Genomic DNA, 21,246 nt, shown 5'->3' with positions numbered 1-21,246 from the left:
AAAACAATTATGAAAACAATTATGTGCTCGACCCAAGCCAGATGTTTGAACCAATCTGGTCAAAAATCCTATGTCGAGGTCTGCATCTTACGCCAGACTTTAGCGACCATGGCTCTTTTTCCTTTCCCCTCCCCCTCCCCCCCCCCCCCCCACTGCAAATTTTTACATGTAAATTTGTTAACTACATTGTCCGATTGCTATGAAAATTTACATAAAGACTAATAAGGCCACGACAAACATATTTGGTCTTCATACTCCAACCTCGTAAAACCACTCGTTACACTAATATATTGAAGGTCGTGTGAGGTGGGGGGTGGAAAGGAAAAAGAGCCGCGACCATTTTTTGACTCGTCTAGACTTCTGCGCCAAGATATGAAAGTTCCAGACTTTGGCGACCACATGGTGGCATTTCGAGAATATCCAACTTAAATGATCCGTCGTGTCTCTGCCAGAGACACGACCGATCATTTCGACTGTTAATTTCTCTGGCGACCGTTGTGGAGATCGGTCGAACAGACTTTTGCGTCTTATGCATTCCGGTCGAACAGACTTATGCATTCCGATAATAATTCTAGCAGATAAAAATATCAGCCTAAATTACCCGAAAAGGTGAAGCTTTGTAAAATAGGCCAAATAATTTCGAGTCATTTCAGAAACCTTGCCCAGACAAGAAAAATTCAGTAAAATGGCTTGACAAACCATAATTCTTAACTCTTTATTTTTTCGGCTAATAATTTGATCTGCTTGAAATATCGATTAAAATAGCAGAAAATGTCGGTGGAACTTGATTGGCTAATTAGCCAATCACATTTAAGTTCAGTTCAAGAGACGTAGAACTAATAAATTTGGACCGTTTTGTGCAAAAGATCGCAGATTTTTGCGACCCTAATCGGTATCCGGATTTTTGCGACCAGGCTTTGCCATTTCCTGACTTCTAGTATTTTTTAAATGCAAATTGTCATTTGAAATTTTTAAAAATCTTATACTTAATTGTATGTCGTTTTCAATTGCTATGGGCGCCATGTTTAACAGCTCACCGCTCGTAACGTTTAAGTAATTATTTGGAGTTAACACGTTTGAGTTTCAAGATAAAGCGAGCTTGGAAAGGTCAATTGTCTAGACAGATTGTCTTGAAGTTATGAGCGCAGGGCACCGCAATGCAAGGAGGGGCAGTGCAGGGTAAGACAAGACAGAGCTATGCAAGTAGGGGCGGGGCAACGCAAGGAGGGGTAAGCTAGAAGGGCCGCGCAAGAAGGAGTAGGCAGAGGGCAGCGCTAGGAGGGGTAGGCAAGAGGGCAGCGCAAGGAGGGGTAGGCAGAGGGGGCAGCGCAAGGAGGTGCAGACAGGGAGGATAGCGCAATGCAAGACAGGGTAGCGCAATGCAAGGCAGGGTAGCGCAATGCAAGGCAGGGTAGCGCAATGCAAGTCAAGGCAGCGCAAGGCAAGGAGCAGCATTGCAGCGAAAGTTAGGGCAGGGCAGTGGAAGGTGGGACAAGGTAAGTAGGAGAATGGTAGGGCAAAGCAAGACAGAGCAGCGCAACACAAGGAAGAAAAGGACAGCGCAAGGCACAGAGGAGCATGGCAGGGCAACGCAAACCAAGGCAGATTAGCGGCAAAAGAAGTTACGGCACTGCAAGGCAAGGCAGGGCAATGGAAGGTGAGACAAGGTAAGGAGGAGCATGGCAGTGCAAAGTAAGGCAGAGCAGCGCAAGCCAAGGCAGGGCAGTGGAAGTTAAGATAGCGCAAGGCAAGGCAGCGAATATCAAGGCAAGGTAAGGTAGAGCAAGGCAGCGTAGGGCAGTGGAGAAAGGAGCAATGCAGGGCAAGTAGGATGAGCATGGTAAGGCGGCGAAAAGCAAGGCAGAACAGCGCATATGCAGGTTCAATTATAGCCACTGCTTAGAAGTTAGTTAAATTTGGCGACCTAGACTGAGCTTAAGCATAAAAAAGGTTACGGCTTGATGGGTAGATGTGTGTCAGGCGCTTTTAAGTAGTTGACTTATAGTTAATCAATTCATGTATCAAATTGAATTGAAGTTTTTCATGTTTTAGTTTCTTAAATAGCTTGCAATAAGAAGCCAACTTTTGCGAATCAATTCGAGCCATAGAAAGAAATCAATTCAAGCCATGAGAACAAAATGTGTCAATGTTTCATTTCTAAAAAAATAAATTTAAAGTACGGCTTATCAATTCAAGTTATCAAGTTGAATTAAAATTTTTTAAGCGTTCTGCCGCTCGAGTATTTCGCTCTAAAAATTTAGTAATTGTCGACTGTTTTCAAGGTAAAAATGCTTGCTTAAGCGTTCATCGAATTAATTATTTTTGTCAAAACACACTGAATTGTTTCAAAAAAATCATCACAAATTTTGCGAACCAATGAGAGCTACCCAAATTAATTGAATCGTTTCAACTTAACATTAATTGATTAGATTGCTTTGAAGAAAATTTGAAATTAGATGTTCACATATTCCAGAGCTTTATAGCCCGATAGCTCGCTTCATAATTTTTTTTTCCGTTTTTGTCTGCCTTTCTTTTTTTTCCAAATCCATTAAGGCCGGCAAATAACTTGAAAGCTTGCTTCAGGGATTTTTAAGTTCAAGCACATCAAATGAGGCGCTCAGTTCAATTTCAAATTTGAAGTTAAATCGCTTGCATAGCTGACTTTAGAAAAATGTTTTTCCTTTTGCAAAGGAATTCAACTCAAAACACCTTTAAAATTTTTTTAGTTTTTTTGGGGTGATAGATTGCCATTGCAGGCTATACAGACAGCTTGGCTTGTTCAAGTCTTAAATGCTTCATCAGCTTGCTTTAAAAATTCAAAATTTATGCGAAATTGTTTGAGCCATCGACTTAACATGAAATCAAATAGATGAACTGTTGTATTTTTCATTCAAGTAAAATCGAAAATTTTGGTTATAAATGGGCTGGCTAGTAACTGTAAATTGTAATTCTATGCAATTGTCTATGAGAAACTAAAAATTAGCATATTTTTCGAAGCAAAAGAACTTGTGAGCGTTTATATTGAGATGCTGCATCATGCAGTCGGTTACTCCTGATTTTTTTTTTCAAAATGAATTTACGTTAGTACAGTGCTGATTTAAATTAACCGGTCAAAACTAACTTACTCCGAAATTTTGAACGCGTTTTTCTCAAATTGGATTAGAAATAGACAAAACAAAAGTTGCTTAGAAATTCACCAGAATTAATTTGGTGCTATTTTTTCTCCGAAATTTTTAACCAAAATTTTACCACAAAACTGGGTCACTTCTTAAAAAAAATAATCAAAAATTACGCTGAAACTATTTTGTTTATTGAAGAGAAAGTTGCCTCTTACACAGCCCAACAAAGTGTTAGAAGGGTTAAATCTCAAATTTGCACAAATTGTTAAAAATTTGTTTTTAAGCAAAGATTTTGGGTTTTATAAAGCAAAAATCACATTTCTTCACTATCAAGCAAAAGTAGTTTCACTTATACAGGTTTTTGGAGATTTAACTCTCCGAGATATTTGTTGCGCTGTGTAAGATGCTTCTGATGATACATTTTAAAAATCAAATAACAAAATTGATTCTTGGTAATTGTTGATTAAATAAAAAAAAGCCAAAATGACACATTTTTGGTGAAATTTTATTTGGAAATTTCGGAAAAAAATTCCATCATTTTAATTCTGGTGAAATTCTAAGCAAATTTGTTCTTATCTTTTTTTTGTCTTAAATTAACCCAATTTGAGAGAAACGCGTTTGAAGTTCGAAGTTTGTTCGTTCTGTCCGGATAATTTGAATCAGCACTGTATATTTATCATAGTTACGTTGCAGTAAGTAGAAAACCGCGTACGGAGACAAATAATGTATCAGCTAACCAGAATCGAGATCAGAAAAATGAAATAGTACTGGACGAAACTTAAAACATAGTAATAGGCAGATTGGCTGTTCTTCCTTTTCCCTCACCTTTGAATTTGGTTGGTGAATTCACTTTTTTCCAGCCCAACTGGCAATTGAAACGTCTCATTTATTGGCAGTTTAATAGCATCACTCGGTGCTTTATTGGTGGCTAGTGTAGTAGTGTTAGTGTGTTTTCAACCGACCGTGGAGCAGGTGCGAGGACGCGAGACTCCTAATAATCAGTGCGGTGGTTCGGTTCAACCACAGCATTTTTTCAAGGCTTAGTTTTACCTTTTCTTTCCTTCCTTATGTCTTCAGGGCTACTTTTTGCCTTTTTCTCGCTTGGGTTTGTAAGTACAGCTTTGCCACTGTGTAACAATTGACACTTTGACTAATTAAGCAATTGAAGTGAGACTTTAATTTGAGACGCAGAGACCCTTGAAGAATTGCCACCCCTATAAAGAACTAACTCAGCGTTTAAGCATTGAATTTTGTACCCAAATATAAAAATTAGTGTTTGATCTGTTTTACTTACCAAAACTTGGAAGAATTCAAAAAACGAACCTGATGAATCAACTTAAGGAAAAAGAACTGACAATTAAAGAAAATTGATAGTTAGTTATGATAGTTAGTTAGTTGCCTAGTTAGTTAGTTAGTTAGTTGTATGATGGATAGTCGAGATGTATTTTAACGTCTTCTATTTCAGATTTGTGTTTCCTTTGCGACCTGTGGCATCAATGTGAGACTATTCAAGTTTATAATTAATAACTGTCATCACTAACTAGAGATGAGTGGCGGCAGTGGTGGTGGGATGGAGACCCAGTGGAAGATCGAGATGGTGTTGCGGTTTGCGGGGTTGGCGAGCATGATGGCCACCGGGTGGTTCGTGGCACGCAAGATGCTCCCCCTTCTCGAAGCAGACAAGGACTCCGAAGACAGCAAAAGTAAGGCAAGTGTTTTTCTCCACCTCCTTCGCCCAGATTGCTTTTACTTCTTCATTCGTCCTTTCAACCGCCTTCCCATTTGAGCTAGAAAAAATGTTAAAAGAAAACGAAAAAAAAAACGGATTTTCATTATTTACGCAACTTCTTCTTTTTATTTGCGAAGGAATGGTACCTAGCGAACTTCACAACGGTGGCGTAATTTTGCCAGGGTGCAAACCACGGTCTTTTTACTCCATCGCAATCCATCTCCCACTGATCTAAGTAGCCCAAAATTGGTAGAAATGGGAATCATTTGAGTTTAGATCAATCTTCCCAGGATCGACTACAGAAATCTATTAATAAACAATGACTCTTTTTGTTTTCTCTTGCACAATCGGACAAGGGGAACAAAAATTTGACTGGTAATTTTTCACATGACACGTGATTGGCAGAGAAGGAGCCACCTGGTGTTTATTATAATCATGCTAGCTAGATAGATAATGTGTTTCAGTCTGCCAAGGGAGCCCAGATTATGAAACGACTGGGCCTCAGTTCCTCGGTCACCCTCACCGACTACGAGCTCATCATAGCTGCCCAGGTGAACTTTGATGCCTAGTAAAGCTAATGAAAAGTTATGGTTCATGTCAAACGTAATTACATTAGTTGTCCGTAGTTTGTTACTCGTATTCAGGAATTCCGAATCCATAAAAATTCAACTGAACATCGAATTAGAATAGAATCAAATTTAGTTTTAAGGTTTTCAATCGAAAATTCTTTTTTGTGCACATCTCATTTGAAAGCACTCTCTAAAAACTTAACGTATAAATTTAACGCATTTTAAAATTGGACGCCAATGAAGTGAATGAATGAATCTAAATTACAGTCACTTTTTTCCACCTCAAGTCCCAAATTGGCGGTTTTGCAGCCTAGCACTTTTGCTGCTTCGAGGCCAAATATCCTTGGATTTGAGTATTTACTTAACAAAAAAGTTTTGTCTCGCCCTAGGTTGTCCAAGCAGAAGAGGCCAAAAAGACGAGCACCTGGGATGACATCGGAGGCATGGACGACCTACTCCGAGCTGTAGAGAGGAAGTTGATCAAGCCACTTCTCTTCTCAGACATGTTCGCAAATAGCCGACTGGCCAGTGCACCGAAGGGAGCTCTGTTCTATGGTCCACCAGGTAAAGCACTCAGAGCGTTTATACGATAGAGCGTCCAGTCTGCAAGTTTTTAGGTCTATGTTATATATCACTTATTTGGCGCACTGACAATTCGGCCAAAGACAATTCAGCCAATTTGAAATTCAAGCAATTCAGCCAGAAATATACAGACCATTCAGCCAGTTTTACAAAACGCTAGATTCGAAAGAAAAAAAATCGGAATTGGAGTTATTTCTCGGTTTAAGGTCGCCGGTAGGCGGCGCTACGCGCGGCGCCGCCTCGCGGCGATAACCGGCTCTAAATTTTTTATAGAGGCCTACCCTCTGTTGGCAAGCTCGCAACACGTTTGCGCGACTGCGGCGGTCACTGTTTTTGGCTGAATTGTCTGAATTTCAAATCGGCTGAATTGTCGTTGGCCGAATTGTCTGGACGCGCACTTATTTATCAGTTTCAGTTAAATCGGTTTAAATTTCATCTTTCATTTGTCAAAAGTTTAGCCATTAACTTCAAGTAGATACAGTCAACTAGGTTCTAGGACTAAATCCTCCAAGATATAACCCCCAGGACAAAATCCACCTCTATAAAATCCCCCAGGACAAAGTCCCCCTTTGGATTAAATCCCAAATTTTTGCTTAATGTCTTTTAGTACATGCGATGAAACAAAAATAATTTAGGCCGCTACTGGCAATTTAACTAACATGCATGCTTTCAAGGCAGATTTATTGTAAGCGAAATGGCTCGCAGGCTCAGGGTTAATTCTTCGGCGCCTACAGAAATTGAATCGGCAGGGTGCTAAGATGATTCGTAATCGAGTGTTCTTGTTGACCTTCGAATACGCAGTCGCGTTCCTGTGACTTCTGGCTCGCATTCTTCAAATACGATAATATATGCATGCGATATCAGAAGTATCTCTAATCCTTCGGCCTCCGTTTGGCCGTTTTATACTTTCGCATGTCCGTTTGATTCCAGCTAACCATGGTCTAATTCACCTTCTAAGCAGCTGTCAACGACACATCTTTCCAGGTGAGGAAATGGACTCATATCTTGATCAAATTCAACTCTGGAATGAATAGTTCACTATGAAACATAGTGCATAATGCAAGAATCCAATCGTAACTTTGCTTAAAAAAATTCTTTAATCACGTGGATTCATTAAAGTTCAATTTTATCCTCAAGTGAGATAAAACCCTGTTTTCTATGTACCCCGTTATGCCACCGTGCAATCTTTAACTTGAATATAGAAACAACAGCTGATATATTAATCAATTTTAATCTAATTACAATTTATCTAATTTCTATCTATCTATTATTTAATTGGCGTTTTACGTCTCATATGTGTTCACATGCTTAAGCTTTTTCAACGAATAACTTTTGCATGTTTAACGAAAGACTTTTTGCGCTTTTAAGCTTAAATTTTATTGCTTAAAAAAATTTGGTTTTCCAAGGTCATCCTTGATTCTAACCACTTATCTGTTGAAGCATGAATTCTGTAGCGTACTGTTTGTTTGCTTCTTTCGTAATGCAAACTTTCTAGCGATTTTCGTTTTTGTTCATTTGAAAAAATTGAAATTCTTAAACCTAAGGTGGGGTGTGTTAGGGTACACTGAGGGTTTGCAATTCTGGCCTCCAAATGTTGCTGCTCAAATCCGTATGGTTTCCGAGATACGACGTTTTTCAAATAGGATTTAAAAAACACTAAAAAACTTGAAATTATCTACTCTATAGTGGGGTGCTGCCAGGGTACACTCAGATTTATACATCAGGCCTTCAAATATTACTGCTCAAATCTTTTTGGCTTCCGAGTATGGCGTTTTTTATGGTTTTCTCAATTTTTTCAAAGAACTTTGATTTAAAAAACGTTAAAACAAGTTTCGAAATTGTCAAGCCTAATATTGGGTGTTCTAGGGTTACTTTCGGGGGTTGCAAGTCTGGACTATATATTTACTGCTCAATTATTTTTGGATACCGAGATATGGCGTTTTCTATGGTTTCTTAAATTGTTTAAAAAAAAACTTAGTTTTAGAAAAGGTAGCAAAATTTGAAGATCTCTAGCCTTATAGTGGCAATTTTTCAGGATACACTCATTCTTGAAATCTAGCATCTGAATATTACCGCTCAAATTAGTTTGGTATCCGAGATATGACATTTTTTGAATCTACTTAACAATCTCCCCCTTTCAAGAAATTGTTAAGTAGGGGAAGAGATTTGATAAAGTTAGGCGAATTTATGACCAATTAGTATGAAGCAATTTTATGAAAACTAAATACAATGCTCTAGTGTTCATTTACTGTATTCAATAATTGGGGTAGAGATTCTTTAGTAGATAGCATAGGGGGTTAAATATATATTTTTAATTTTCTAATACTTCGAAAAAATTTGATAAAAAACACTAATACAAATTCAACTTCTTTGGTTCATGCTGGGGTGGTGTCAGAGTACTCAGGGTTTGCAAATTTGGCCTTTAAATTATACTGCTCAAATCCTTTCGGTATCCGAGATATGGGGTTTTTTATGATTTTTTAAACTTTTTCAAAAACTTAGGTTCAAAAAAGTGTAACATCAATTTCTCTTGTCTATGGTGGTGTGGTTCCTGATCACACCCATAGATCGCAAATCTGGCCTCCTATTATGGTGTTTTTAATGATTTTTTCAATTTTTTTTACAAAAACTTTGGTTAGAAAAAGTTATTAAAGGTTGAAGTTGTCTACCCAATGGTTGGTTTTTGTCAGTGTAATGCATATCTGACCTTGTAAATTTGACTGCTCAATTTTTTTTTATTTGTAAGATATGACCTTTCTTATCATTTGGTTGTGTGATGCTGTCAGGTTACACACTTGGGTGGTACAACTACCATCCACCAAATAGATAAAACCTTTAGGCAGCCGAGATATGGCATTTTTTTATTTAAAAAAATTGTTAAGTGTAAGCAAAAACTAAGTCAACTTGAAATTTTCCACCACAAGTATTGCTACTGCCAGGTTACTTTTAGGAGTTGCCAATTTAGCTTTTATTAGAACTTTTCATTCTTAGTTTCCGAGATGAAAATTTAAAATACTTTTTTTTTTTTCAGTTAACTAATGAATTTTTTTCAAAAAATTCTGATTGATGTTACAACTTTTGAGTTTTTCAAAATTACGAAGAAAGCCGCTCTCTGCTGTCAATTTTTTCAGGTTCTTGAAAAATTCACATATCCAGCATGGTAAAAAAAAACATAAAAATTGAGTTCATAAATTGTTCAATAAATGAAATACAAAATTCTGATGAATGGGCCGGGCCCAGTTTGATACAACGATAGCGTTATACATCGATGTTTTTAATAGTTATTTGAAAAAGCTTTTTCGCACGTTCAACGATCTATTAAAAGCGCTGGAGGTGCGAGTCATGCGCTAGTCTTTTTTTATCGAATCAATGACTTGTTTTGATGATACGGCGCACTGTTTAAGCATTTTTAAGAGAGAGACAAAGTTTAAGCGAAAAGCACGAATAGTCTGGAAGATTCCTTGAATTTGAAGTTTTCAACTCATTTAAAAAGTGAGCGCATTTTTCTATAACGTAGTCAGTTTTTCGAACTCTAGTCGCAAATGAAAGTCCCAATTCGGTGGCACCTTAGATAAGCATTGACAATTTAATAGCTGTTTTCTGCTTTATTGTTGGCTAATTTTTGCCCTTTTGCTAGTAACCGTGGCGCAGATGCGAGTACGTGAGACCTATAGTGAATCCCGGAGTGAGGTAGATATGAAGTATATCGAGAAACGTGTTGGGAAGTATTATCTATTATATGTTAAAATGCGGGCTTCTCTATCTCGCCACGTTTAAGCTTTTTTAGCGTATTATTTTTGTATGTTTAACGAAAGAATTTTTTCGTATAAGCTATTTCATATATTGCAATGTTTAAGACTTTTCTTCGATTTTCCAGTTGAATTCTATGTTCATTTAACCAAGTTAAAATGAGCAGCCTTATAGTGGAATGTTGTAGGGTTTCTTCAGTGGTTGCGATTTTGACCTCCAATGCCCAAATTCTTTTAGTGTACGAGATACGACTATTTATGTGGTTTTTCAGAAACCCTAAATTACAAAGTAATTCATAAAATTTTGAAATTGCCAACCCTGCAATTGGGTGCTGCCAGAGTACTCTCAAGGGTTGCAAATCTTGCCTCCAAATATGACTGCTCTAAATAAACCTTGTAGTTCTCGAGATCTGACGTGTTTCATGATATAAAAAACTAACCCAAAAAAAATTTCTCAGCCCAATAGCGGGGTGCTGTCAGTTTAAATTCAAAAGTTGCAAATCTGGCGTCCAGGTTTGGTTTTCGAGATATGGCATTTTGTATGATTTTTTCCTTTTTTTTCAGAAAAATTGATTGCCAACCTTGATTTGAAATTCCCAACCTTGTAGTTGGGTGCTGTGAGGGTAATCTTGCATCAAATTGCGACTGCTCAAACCCTCTTAGTTTCCGAGACGTGACGTTTGTTATGTCTTTTTTTTTTAAAGTTGTTCAATTAACTTAGATGTAAAAAAATTCACAAAATTTGAAGTTCCCATCTCTTTAGTGAGGCTCTTTCAGGGTAGTCCCAGGAGTTGCAAATTTTGCCTCGAAATACGATTTATCAAGTACTTGCAGTTTTTGAGATATGACGTTTTTGTTATTTTTTCAAAAAAACTTTAGAAAACTCAAATTTATTTTTCTTCAAATTTGAAATTCCTAATCCTGTAGTTGGGCGCAGTCAGAGTATGTAACATTCGCCCGGAAGATACATATCGACGGAAAACAAAACTAAGTCTTAAGACGACTGGCTAACGTCTAAACAGAGCTTTGCATGCTTTTCACCGTCTCTACCAAGCCAGTACTTTCGGTGGTCTTTTCTAACATCAGGTCGACAAAAACGGCTTCCGGCTTCGGTCAAAACACTCAAATTAACTAGATTACATGCAGAAATAGTGAGCTCATGGCTGGGTCTCAGTATCCCCAGACCACGAGGTCACTCCTAAAAACAGGGCTACTACTATTGATTATATTACTATTGTTTTTGTTCAGTAGATAAAAATCATCATCTCCATCGAAGATGGATCAACCCTTTCCCCCAACTCCTAGCTTCTCATCCTTATCAAAATGAATCCAGATGTTAATTAAATTCAAATCAGGACATGACAAGAAGCTAAAATCTATATAACAGGCTAAAAGTTTCAGTCCCGAAACCCTTCCGGATTCTTGAATCCACTGAATCAAGCTTGCTAATCTTGACTTCCTCTTAATCCGGAAGGCTGTCCTCCACCCTTCACCGTTGTCTGCAACGGCCCTGCAACTATTGTAGCGACACAATAGTTGCAACTCGGAGTGTTCACTGCTATTTCTGCAATCGGCTATTGTTTTTTCTCACAATTTTCGTACTTCTCGTCCGCGCAACTAATGTTGTTGTTGTGTTTTTCTTTTACTTCTTTGCCAAAATGGCCGTTTCTGACGTTTCTCAGAAATGTTACGTCATCACTTCGAATTTTTAAAATACGAGAATATTCTAGCCCTCACCGTTTGGCCAATCGTTCCAATAACGTTCTTAATTCTTAATAATCATCAATCCGGAAGGCTCGCTGCTAAAAATTCGAATTCTGCAGAGATTGCATTTTTCACATTCTGGTCGAATGTCAGTACTTTCAGGGGTTGCGAATCTTGCCTCAGAATTTGACTGCTCAAATCTTTGTAGTTTTTGAGATATGGCGTTTTTTATGGTTTTTCAAAAAAAAATTCTCAGAAAACTTCGAAATTCCCAACACTGTAGTTGGGTACTGTGAGAGTACTCTCAGGAGTTGCAGATCTTGCGTCTAAATGTGACTGTTCGATTGTTTTTAGTTTCCAAGATATGGCGTATTTTCATGTCATTTTAAAATTTTTCAAAAGCACAATGTAGAAACTTTATGGTTTTTCAAACTTTGAATTTAAAAAACCTAATAAAACATTTTACCAAATTTGAAATTACCAACCCTGAAATCAGGTGCTGTCAGAGTACACTCAAAGGATGCAGATCTTTTTTCAATATGTGCTGTTTTCTTTACTGTCTTAAAAATTCAAAGCACCGGAGGTGCGTTTCACGCTAGTATCAGTGAATCCTGTTCAAGCAGCAAAATTTTTGATCGATTGATTGTCTTTGATTTATATCCATCCGTGATGAAAACTCGCGAAATTGTCATTTAGGAATATGGTATTCACTATATCATTTTGAGTAAATACCTATTGGTTGCAGAGCTGTGTTTGGTTTTCGTAATATTGCTCGTAGATTTTGTGGCGCGAAGTTTTTTATTGTTTCGTTTGTGTGGAGTAAGGTTTTGATATCAATGTTTGTCGTCGTCATGGTATACTATTTTATGAGAATCAAGTTTGGGACCGGTGAGTGTTGGCATGTTTTTGAAATTTTTTCTATTCATTTTATTGTTTGAAAGATTTTCAATGTCATCTTATATTTTTACCATACATCTGTTAGAGCGCGTTTTTCTCTATTCTTCACGCTAACGTCCTCAGTTTTTCATTTCAGTATTAATTTTGCAAAATTTAAAATCAGCAACCCTATGGCTGGGTTCTTCAGGGTTCTACTAGAGGCTGCAAATTTGGCCTCTCAATATGAATGCGCAAATCATTTTTGCGCTTACGAGATATGATGATTTTATGAGGTTTTATTCAAGCCTAATTGTTGTGATAAACTTATTAAATAAATTCAGATTTGGACTGTACAATGAGATAACTCTTACACCTTACTGGGAGCTGTCATGATGTTGAACATTATCAAAGAAAATATCAACCAGTCTTTTATCCCATGATTAAACTCAAAGCGTCGCCATTGCAAACATGAAAAATGAATTTATTTTTCTGAAGAAAAAAGTAAATGATCTGGAGCGCTATTCCTCAAAAGATTGTATCATTATAAACAATTTACCTCTGCGACATGGCTCTGATTATGTAGAAGATGTAATCGCATTCTTTCGTGAAGCAATTGACATCTCTGTGCCTCGTGATTCCATGGTAGCGTGTCAACCTCTAGGCCCAATTCGCGACATCAAAAACCCCCCAGCCATTATTGTGAAATTTGTCTATTTTGATGTCAAAGACGGTATCTGGGCAAGGAAGCATTTTTTACGACATTATCTCAATCAGATCAATAAAAAACCTGTATAGCTTTTTGAGAGACTAAGAGAGATTCGGATTTACTCGACTATATGAAAGGCCTTAATTTGAAAACAACAACGAACAACTGCGCACCGCAAGTCTTTATAAAGCGTAAGAACGGGAAGGTGTTCACTCATAATGTTGCAGACTCGGTTGATGCTGAAACGTTGCTTGCTTCTGGAAAAGCGCAAATTTTAGCAAAGAAGAGAAAATCAATTTTTCAATTAGGAAATCAAGATGCAACGATGAGGCTAAATGTCAACACGACAACGCCAAAACGAGTGTCTCCGCCAAGTCCCGGGTCGGATCAGCAAATCCTTGATTATGTTAAAAAGCACAGAAATGAACCTGAAAAAATTGTGCAGTGTGTTGATAACTTAGCAAAACAATCTCCTCAAACTGAGCTTCATTCTAATGTTAGCAATACTTCAAGTGTGTTTACTGTAGAAGACAGTGGTTAAGTATTTAAGACAAGACAGCCTCACTAGGGACTTTTATTCAATCTAAATTTTTTTATTTCATTTTATGTCCCCATCGTCATTTACCCAAGTTCTTGAGGCTGTTTCATTACTAAATGTTAACATGCGATCACTTAAATCTAATTTTGAAGCCTTTAAAGTAAGTCTTGAGCAACTTGCAATAGCCCCAGCTGTTATCGCTGTCACTGAAACTTGGCTGAACCCTAATGATTCAGCCGAGTTGTTCAATTTGCAAGGATACAAGTTTTTCTCGAGCCCTCGGCTGAGCAGAGGAGGTGGAGTAGGTTTATATATACGAACGGAGCTTAATACAAGTCAGTTAGTGGAGGTGTCTGAAGGAGAAATTTTAAAAAGAGAGGTTGTAGCAGGTGATAAAACGGCAACGACTGTAACTGTTTTATATCGTCAACCGTCAATGAGGGTCGAGTATATTGTCCACAAACTAGAAAAGGTCTTAACCGAAGCCAAGTCGAAAAAGAGACATGTGATTATGGGAGACTTTAATATTGATATGATGAAAAAACACAAGGCAAGAGATGATCTTACTGAAATGTTCAGTTCTTTCGGTTATCATTTGTTGTCACCTCTGTTACCGACACGAGTAACTTCAAAAACAAACTCTTGTATCGATCATATTTGGGGAAATATTGGAATTAACAATAGTTGCATACACCGCTGGGGTCCAGTCGATCATTTCATGATTGAAGTTTCTATCTCTGTGCCAAAATTGGTTAGTAGATATAAAGAAACATTTAGCTTTAGAAATATGAAAGTTTTTGAAAATGATGATACATGGTTAAGGTTTGCTTTCCTCTTACAGTCCAAATTGAAGGAAGTTGATGGTACCTTATCCGATTTGGATAAATCTGCTGAAAATTTCTCTGAAATAATTCTCAGTTGCATTGATAGGTTTGCTCCCTCTCAAACTCGTTATGTGCCGAAAAACAACAAGTCCTGGGTGACAAATGAAGTGAAAAAAGTAGAAAATAAAAAAGCATTCGCATACAGGACATATATACAAAACCCTACAGAAGATAACAAGATCAAATATAACTCCTTACGAAACAAATCCAATGCCCTGAATCGGAAATCATTCAGAAGATTCTGGAGATCTAAGCTAAATACAACAGACTCTCATAAGTATCACAAAGCGGTTGCAGCATATCTTGGAAAACATAAAAATGTAACATTGCCAGATGATATAAATGAAAAAAAAAAGCAAATATTTTTTGTAAATATTGGTCCAAATCTAAGTGATAAAATTGGAGTTGCAGATCCTATTTCATTAGAAAATGTTGATTATTCAATGTTCTTTCCGAGTATAAAGGAAACAGAAATAACAAATAATAACAGAATTACCAAATAAACTCAGCTCGGGTTGTGATTGCATCAATACAGCAATAGTCAAATTGTGTAAACCAATAATCACGCCATGGCTCACGAACTTTTTCAATACCTGCTACACAAATGGGTGCTATCCGAAATACTTAAAAATTGCTAAAGTTTTTCCGATTCATAAAGGTGGATTGCAGGACGAATATGGAAATTATCGACCCATATCTTTGTTATCAACGCTGTCAAAAATCTTTGAGAAGACAATTCATTTCAGATTAAGTAGTTATTTGGAAAATTGCAAGTTGCTCAGTACAAATCAATATGGCTTCCGTAGTAAATTAAGCACAGTTAAAGCGGTTCTAGATCTAACAGAAGAGGTTCGTAACCTGAGAGATCAGAAGAATAACGACGTTATGTTAGTTTTATTAGATCTGAAAAAAGCTTTTGACGCTGTCAATCATGCGATCTTAATTGGTAAATTAGAGCGGTATGGAGTAAGAGAAAAGTCGCTGGAAATTCTAAGAAGTTACTTGTCTAATAGGAAACAGTATGTTGTCCTAAATCAATTTAAAAGCGAATTGAAAGATGTTTTGTGCGGGGTGCCACAGGGTTCAGTCTTAGGACCGTTGCTCTTTTTGATCTATATCAATAACCTTCCCAGAATTGTAAGAAATTGCCGACTTACTTTGTTTGCTGACGATACATCTGCTATTAAAAACAAAAAGGCTTCCCTTGATGACTTTCAATAGGATCTAAATCGAATAGATAATTGGATGAAGTTTAATAAACTTACCGTAAAAGGATCGAAGTCTAAGCTACTAATTTTTTCAAAATCCAAAGCTGATGCTATTTATTTCGCAGACACTTGTTTACAGCCCGTTGCCAGTTGCAAATACCTTGGCATTGAATTGGATAATAAACTATCCTTCAAAGATCATATTGAGATTAAACGAAAAAAATTAACCCGCTTCTGCGGAGTTGCATACCGGCTTCGTAATGTGATGACCATTTCACAAATGGTCATGTACTACAAAACTTATGTACAACCTTGTGTTCAATATGGAGTTCTTGTTTATGGAGCAGTTTGCAAAAGTGCATTAGATGTTATTCATAAACTACTAAAACGATTTTTTCGTATAACTTTTCGCAAAAGTTATTGTGACTCGATAACGGAAATAATGGCCAAAAGCAAAATTGCTTCTGTATACGAGTTACATGTATATGAAATTCTAAAGAAAATAGTTAATGAAGAATTGTCTCAGAAATGTGAAACTATTTTTTATTCAACGAGGTCATCAGTAAAGGGTGCTCGTATTTTACCATCAATGAAAAGTAAGCTTAAATATAACTCTGTTTCCCATCGTGTTGCCAAATTAATCAGTATATTAGCCAATTGTTGTGTAACTATACCTTCCTCCTTTGATACCCATCATTCAAAAAATGATTTCTGTCATTCAATCTTAGATTCATATATAATAGGAAATTGTCATTTGATTGATGAATTATATCGCTAGACTTGAACTTATCCATTCTAACTTCCCTGAGTCCTCGCTTAGACCTGATAACCTCTCGTCGAAGGTACCAGGCAGTGGACTCTAGGGAGGGGAGTTAGAAAAAAGCGAACAACTGGATTACCAGCTCTTAAGAACTGGGCCCACTTGCTCGCTGATTAAATTAGCTGTCATTTTTTCGCATCCGCCCGCTGTCAGTTGTATACCCTTGTAAGTATAAGCTTGCATCATATCTCTGGTTCTCATGTTAAAGAATAAAGATCTCAACTTAAAAAAAGAGTGATTGCACTATTTAAGTCTCGTTTTTTTTTTCGCTTTAAATTTGCCTCTTTGACCTAAATTAATTATTGAACCTTTTGATCTGATGTCATATGATGTGATTCCTTTACAGGGCAACCTTCAACAAGCCTCTCGTTCTGGTTGTCCTATCATGAGTTATTTTTGAATTTTTGCATATTGTGTTATGATAATTTGATTACTCATGATGAATATTTAAATAAATAAATAAATTTTTTTAAAGAAAACTTGGACTTAAAACAATTTTCAAGTTTGAAACTCTCATCTCTATTCTAGGTTTGTGTTAGGTTGCGCTGAAGGGTTGCAAATCTTGCATCTAATTATGATTGCTCATAGCCTTGCGTTTCCGAGATATGACGTTTTGTTTTTATTTTATGGAAAAAAACTTAGATCTAAAATCAATAGACATCCGTTAGCTACCCTTTCAGACGCTTAAAGTTTTCCTCTAATTTTTCATGAGGGAAAAATACAGACAGCTAATTCGCCAAATATAACGTTTCTTAGTTATTTAAATTTTTGCTGGCAGGATGTGGAAAGACAATGATAGCACGTGGTATCGCCAGTCAATCAGGGTTCCACTTCATCAACGTGCAGACGTCCTTCCTGATGAACAAGTGGTACGGGGAGTCCCAGAAGTACACTGCTGCCATATTCAGTCTGGCTAGGAAGCTGCAGCCAGCAGTCGTGTTCATAGATGAAGTCGACAGTTTCTTGAGAAACAGAGACTCATCAGATCATGAGGCTACTGCAATGATTAAGGTTAGCCAGCTGTTGATCTGCAGTGAACACTGTTATATTTTGGCAAAGCATGGTATACTTTCCATACTATAATCGGCTGAATACGATCTGCTATTAGGCTATGAACTGAAAGATGCTAGGTATAATAGCAGACCGATCTTTTGGCAGACTCAAAACAATTAGCAACTCCTGAGACTAACTTAAAACGCGGCATTAGCGAGTAGCAACCGCTTGCTCAGCTGCGCTTACGCTCGAAGTGTTTTTGCCCCTAATGGTTCTTCATTTGAATTTTATCCTTTGAGTTAGAGGTGGCAAATGTTGTTTTTTTGCAGCGCAGATTGTGCGACGAATTATAAATCGCTAATTTGTTGTCTAGGTGTATAATTACTTTTAAAGCTTGCGTGAACTAGTGAACTGATAGCAGATGGTGGTCAAATCTTTGACTTGTTCGTGGCAGATGCTGAGTTGTTCTAATTTTACAATTCATAGGATCTCCTTTTTGCTTCACCTTCGGATACAAACTTTGCGTCGCGATTTTAAACCAAGGCCGACATAAAACGCATTCCTTAGCTAACCATTCGCACGCTCGTTAAAATTTAGAGGACCAATTGAACAATCTCCCCACACTGGGAGATTGTTCAGATGGGCCTAGTTGAAGTTTGTTACAAGTTCTCTTCTTTGCTGATTGCAATAATATGTGGGTTTTGAAGGCGGAGGTCATGGCATTGTGGGATGGAATCACGACTGAGACCAACACTCAGATCATCATCATAGGCGCCACCAACCGACCCAATGACATAGACCCCGCTGTGCGGAGACGCATGCCCCTCAAGTTCTACGTGCCCTTGCCAAGTCAGTCTCAGAGGAGTCAGATATTCAAGAAGGTCCTCAAAGGGGAAGCAGTTTCTGCACATGTAGACTATGATGCATTGGGCGAAAAGTCAGAAGGGTTATCTGGTGAGTAAGCAAGTTAATATTCATCAGAATTAGGTTATAGCCGGAAAAAATGTCCCTTATGTTTCTGAATGTCACCTCAAGACAGAATATACTTCCTGTAATTTATATTTCGAAGCTTTTTTTTCCTGTAAACAACTTGTATATCAAACACTTCCTTGATTATTAGTTTTTGTAATCTTTCTCCACTGTTCAGCTGCTGACATGCTCAATTTTTGCAAAATTCGCAAATTGAGTTGCTTTTCCTGTAATCATTGCCAGTCGCTGTTTGGCTGCTTACATTAAATAAAGTTCCATTTTTATTTAATTTTTGTGTTTTTTTGTGGATTTATTTTTCTAAATGAATGAGGTGTCTGTTTAAGTGTGTTCGACTTAGTTGCCGCAAGCTATAATATACGATTCACAAGGCGCACTGTAGTTTTTAATTTACTATTTATACGATTGTGTTAGATATCGAGTCCAGATTTTTCAACCTAACTGGCTTAAATTAGTGCTCAGCAAGAATAACTTAATATCTGTGTATGGCTCATGTGTTTTTTTTCTTCCCGCACGTGTTTAATCTTCGTTATTATTATGAGTTTACAGCAGGCCGCTGTGAATAACCCCGTTGAAAAAATTTACAGATCATAATCGCGACAATCACTACATACGAACGCATAGCGCCAAGTAAAGAGTCTATTAACATCGAAGTATTCCTCAAAATGGGTCCAATAAAAGGACAGAAGTCTTTGCTTGAGTCCAATTGCCTGTAGAACAGGTAAATGCTTCTTCAGACTATAAAAATATCTGGGAGCTCGAAATCTAAATTGTTTCTGCAAATTTCAAGTTTGTAGGCCAGCAGCTCAAGTATTTGTTTTGATGATCATCTGGTTTCGTAGTAAGCTGTATTTTGTTTGAGATAGTTCGTCCGAGATAAGTTGTATTTGCTCACATTATTTTTTTCAACATCAAAACACCGTTATTTTTCTCAATCATTGATAACAGCAAAATGTTCAATTTGCGCAGTCTGTGTATGGGAAACCTGCATAGTTAAAGTTCCATTTTGTACTGAGTTCTTCGACTCTTAAAAAACTAACTGTCAACGAGATTTCATTTTCTTTTTAACTCCATCCTACCGGCTACATGTCTTTCAAATACCAGCCACCATCAAAACGGATAAAATCTATGCGATTAAACTTCAAATTAGAGTTAGAATTAAAGCAGCAAACAGATTTGGCAAAAAAAAATCATTTTTTTTGAAATATATTTGGATTTGTTTGTTCAGAGTTTTGGTAATTTTTTTTAGAAGGGGCGATTGATTTCGATGAAAAACTTGGAAAATGAGTGCTAGTTAATAGTTAGTTCAAAGTAAACTTGCAACATACCGAATCACGACTGAAAGGCTTAAATATGATATCAAATACGAGCTAGTTAAAGTCGGCTGGAAAAGAAACGGAACCTACAGTTTCACTCCTGAGGGATGTAGTCGGAACAATAATCTACGAATATCGAGTTTTGGAATAAAGTTTTTTCTTTCTGCTCTTCTGCAAATAATTATCGGAATGGTTCGAGTGGTTCGGGCTTTTCTTGATCCTGGAACAACTTTGTGGAAATTGTGTTATGTCATTGAATTCACGACTGACTGGGCGTAAAAATGATTGAAGACCTTTCAGTTGTGATTCGAATGCCATACACAATTTCCAAAAAGTTGTTCCAGTGCCGAGAAAAACCGGTTTGAAATTTTTGATTTTTGGTCTAATTTCGAGCGAGTAGGCCTTTACTTGCTCAAAATTAGACTAAAATTTTTGATTTAATTTGTGATTAATTTAGTTTTGTTACGGAAAAATTAGTTTCATTTATTCTTCTTTGTAAAATTTTTTTAAAATTAATTATTTTCAGCAAGAAATATTTTCTGAAGTCTATTTTCTGATATTCTTTTTACGAAGACAAGTGTCATAGATTTTAGCTAATTAACTAGCGTTTTACGCCTTTAATAGTTTTCTCATTCACACTACGCACATTGCATACATCACAAAAACAACGAAACAAAATTTAAAAAAAAAAACATTTTTTTGTAGTTGTTTTATGAATGTGATCGGAACATTCTGTGCTTGCACAGCATCTGGCTATTTTTGTTTTTATTTATGTTCCAGTAGTGCTGGGAAACTCTTCTGTTTATCTTCTGTGTTGTTCTATTATAAAGTGATATCAATTTGTCCTTGACCATGTCTCATTCACGAAATAGCCGGATACATTAACAGGCGAAGAAATAAATATGGAAGGTGATAGGGAGACTCTTAAATGTTTTCAGAACTCAAGTTAGTTAGACATGAAGCCATGAACTATATCCGTATCACCCAAGTCTATGTGTGATATCTTACGTAAAACCTCACACTGTTTTTAAGATAGTTTTTTTTTCATCTAGTCTGTTATCACTTTTCGACTTCAGGTTTCCCATCCCATATAATGAAATATCATTTCGTAGCCATACAAATAAAATTTAGATTCCTTTTGAAATATAGATTAGAGCTACTAAACAAAGTTCGAAACTTCATAATAAAAGTCTGTTTCTTTGCAGGTAGTGAAATAACAGAAGTTTGCAGACAGGCGGTCATTAAGCAGATGAACATTGCGATCGAAAACGACAAAACCGACATGGATTCTGTCACGTTTGAAGATTTGGCCAATGAAATAGGGCATTTCAAAGCGCCTAGTTTGACACATGTAGACTTGGACTGATATTTGAATTTCTTTTTCAAGTTTGTTCTTGAATTAAATTTAATTAAAAATTCAGTTCTCTGGTGACCGAAGAAATTATACTTTGATGGTATGATGCAGA

The 21,246-nt window shown here is 36.9% G+C and overlaps 1 protein-coding gene across 2 annotated transcripts; it reads left to right on the top strand.

The window, feature by feature from the left end:
• The first annotated feature begins 4,588 nt into the window (after positions 1–4,588).
• Positions 4,589–21,199, top strand: LOC134851182 (outer mitochondrial transmembrane helix translocase-like). 2 transcript variants are annotated; one of them, XM_063867151.1, is made up of 6 exons: positions 4,589–4,827; positions 5,313–5,399; positions 5,807–5,981; positions 17,263–17,495; positions 18,185–18,431; positions 20,986–21,198. In XM_063867151.1, the coding sequence occupies exons 1-6, from the start codon at positions 4,666–4,668 to the stop codon at positions 21,144–21,146; spliced, it is 1,065 nt and encodes a 354-aa protein (XP_063723221.1). In that variant the 5' UTR covers positions 4,589–4,665; the 3' UTR covers positions 21,147–21,198. The 2 variants fall into 2 exon arrangements, with proteins under 2 accessions (XP_063723221.1, XP_063723222.1); XM_063867152.1 differs by having other exon boundaries at positions 4,715–4,822; positions 20,986–21,199.
• Positions 21,200–21,246: the final 47 nt, after the last annotated feature.

Source organism: Symsagittifera roscoffensis, chromosome 7 (assembly GCF_963678635.1).
Source record: "Symsagittifera roscoffensis chromosome 7, txSymRosc1.1, whole genome shotgun sequence".
Taxonomy (NCBI): domain Eukaryota; kingdom Metazoa; phylum Xenacoelomorpha; order Acoela; family Convolutidae; genus Symsagittifera; species Symsagittifera roscoffensis.
This window is presented reverse-complemented; position numbering and strand designations above follow the sequence as displayed.

Bases quoted from the DNA above. Each gene is read 5' to 3' on its own strand.
- LOC134851182 (XM_063867151.1), top strand. From the start codon at position 4,666: ATGAGTGGCGGCAGTGGTGGTGGGATGGAGACCCAGTGGAAGATCGAG. The intron at 5,400-5,806 runs GTGAACTTTGAT...GTCTCGCCCTAG, and splicing joins AGCTCATCATAGCTGCCCAG to GTTGTCCAAGCAGAAGAGGC. The intron at 5,982-17,262 runs GTAAAGCACTCA...TTTTGCTGGCAG, and splicing joins TCTGTTCTATGGTCCACCAG to GATGTGGAAAGACAATGATA.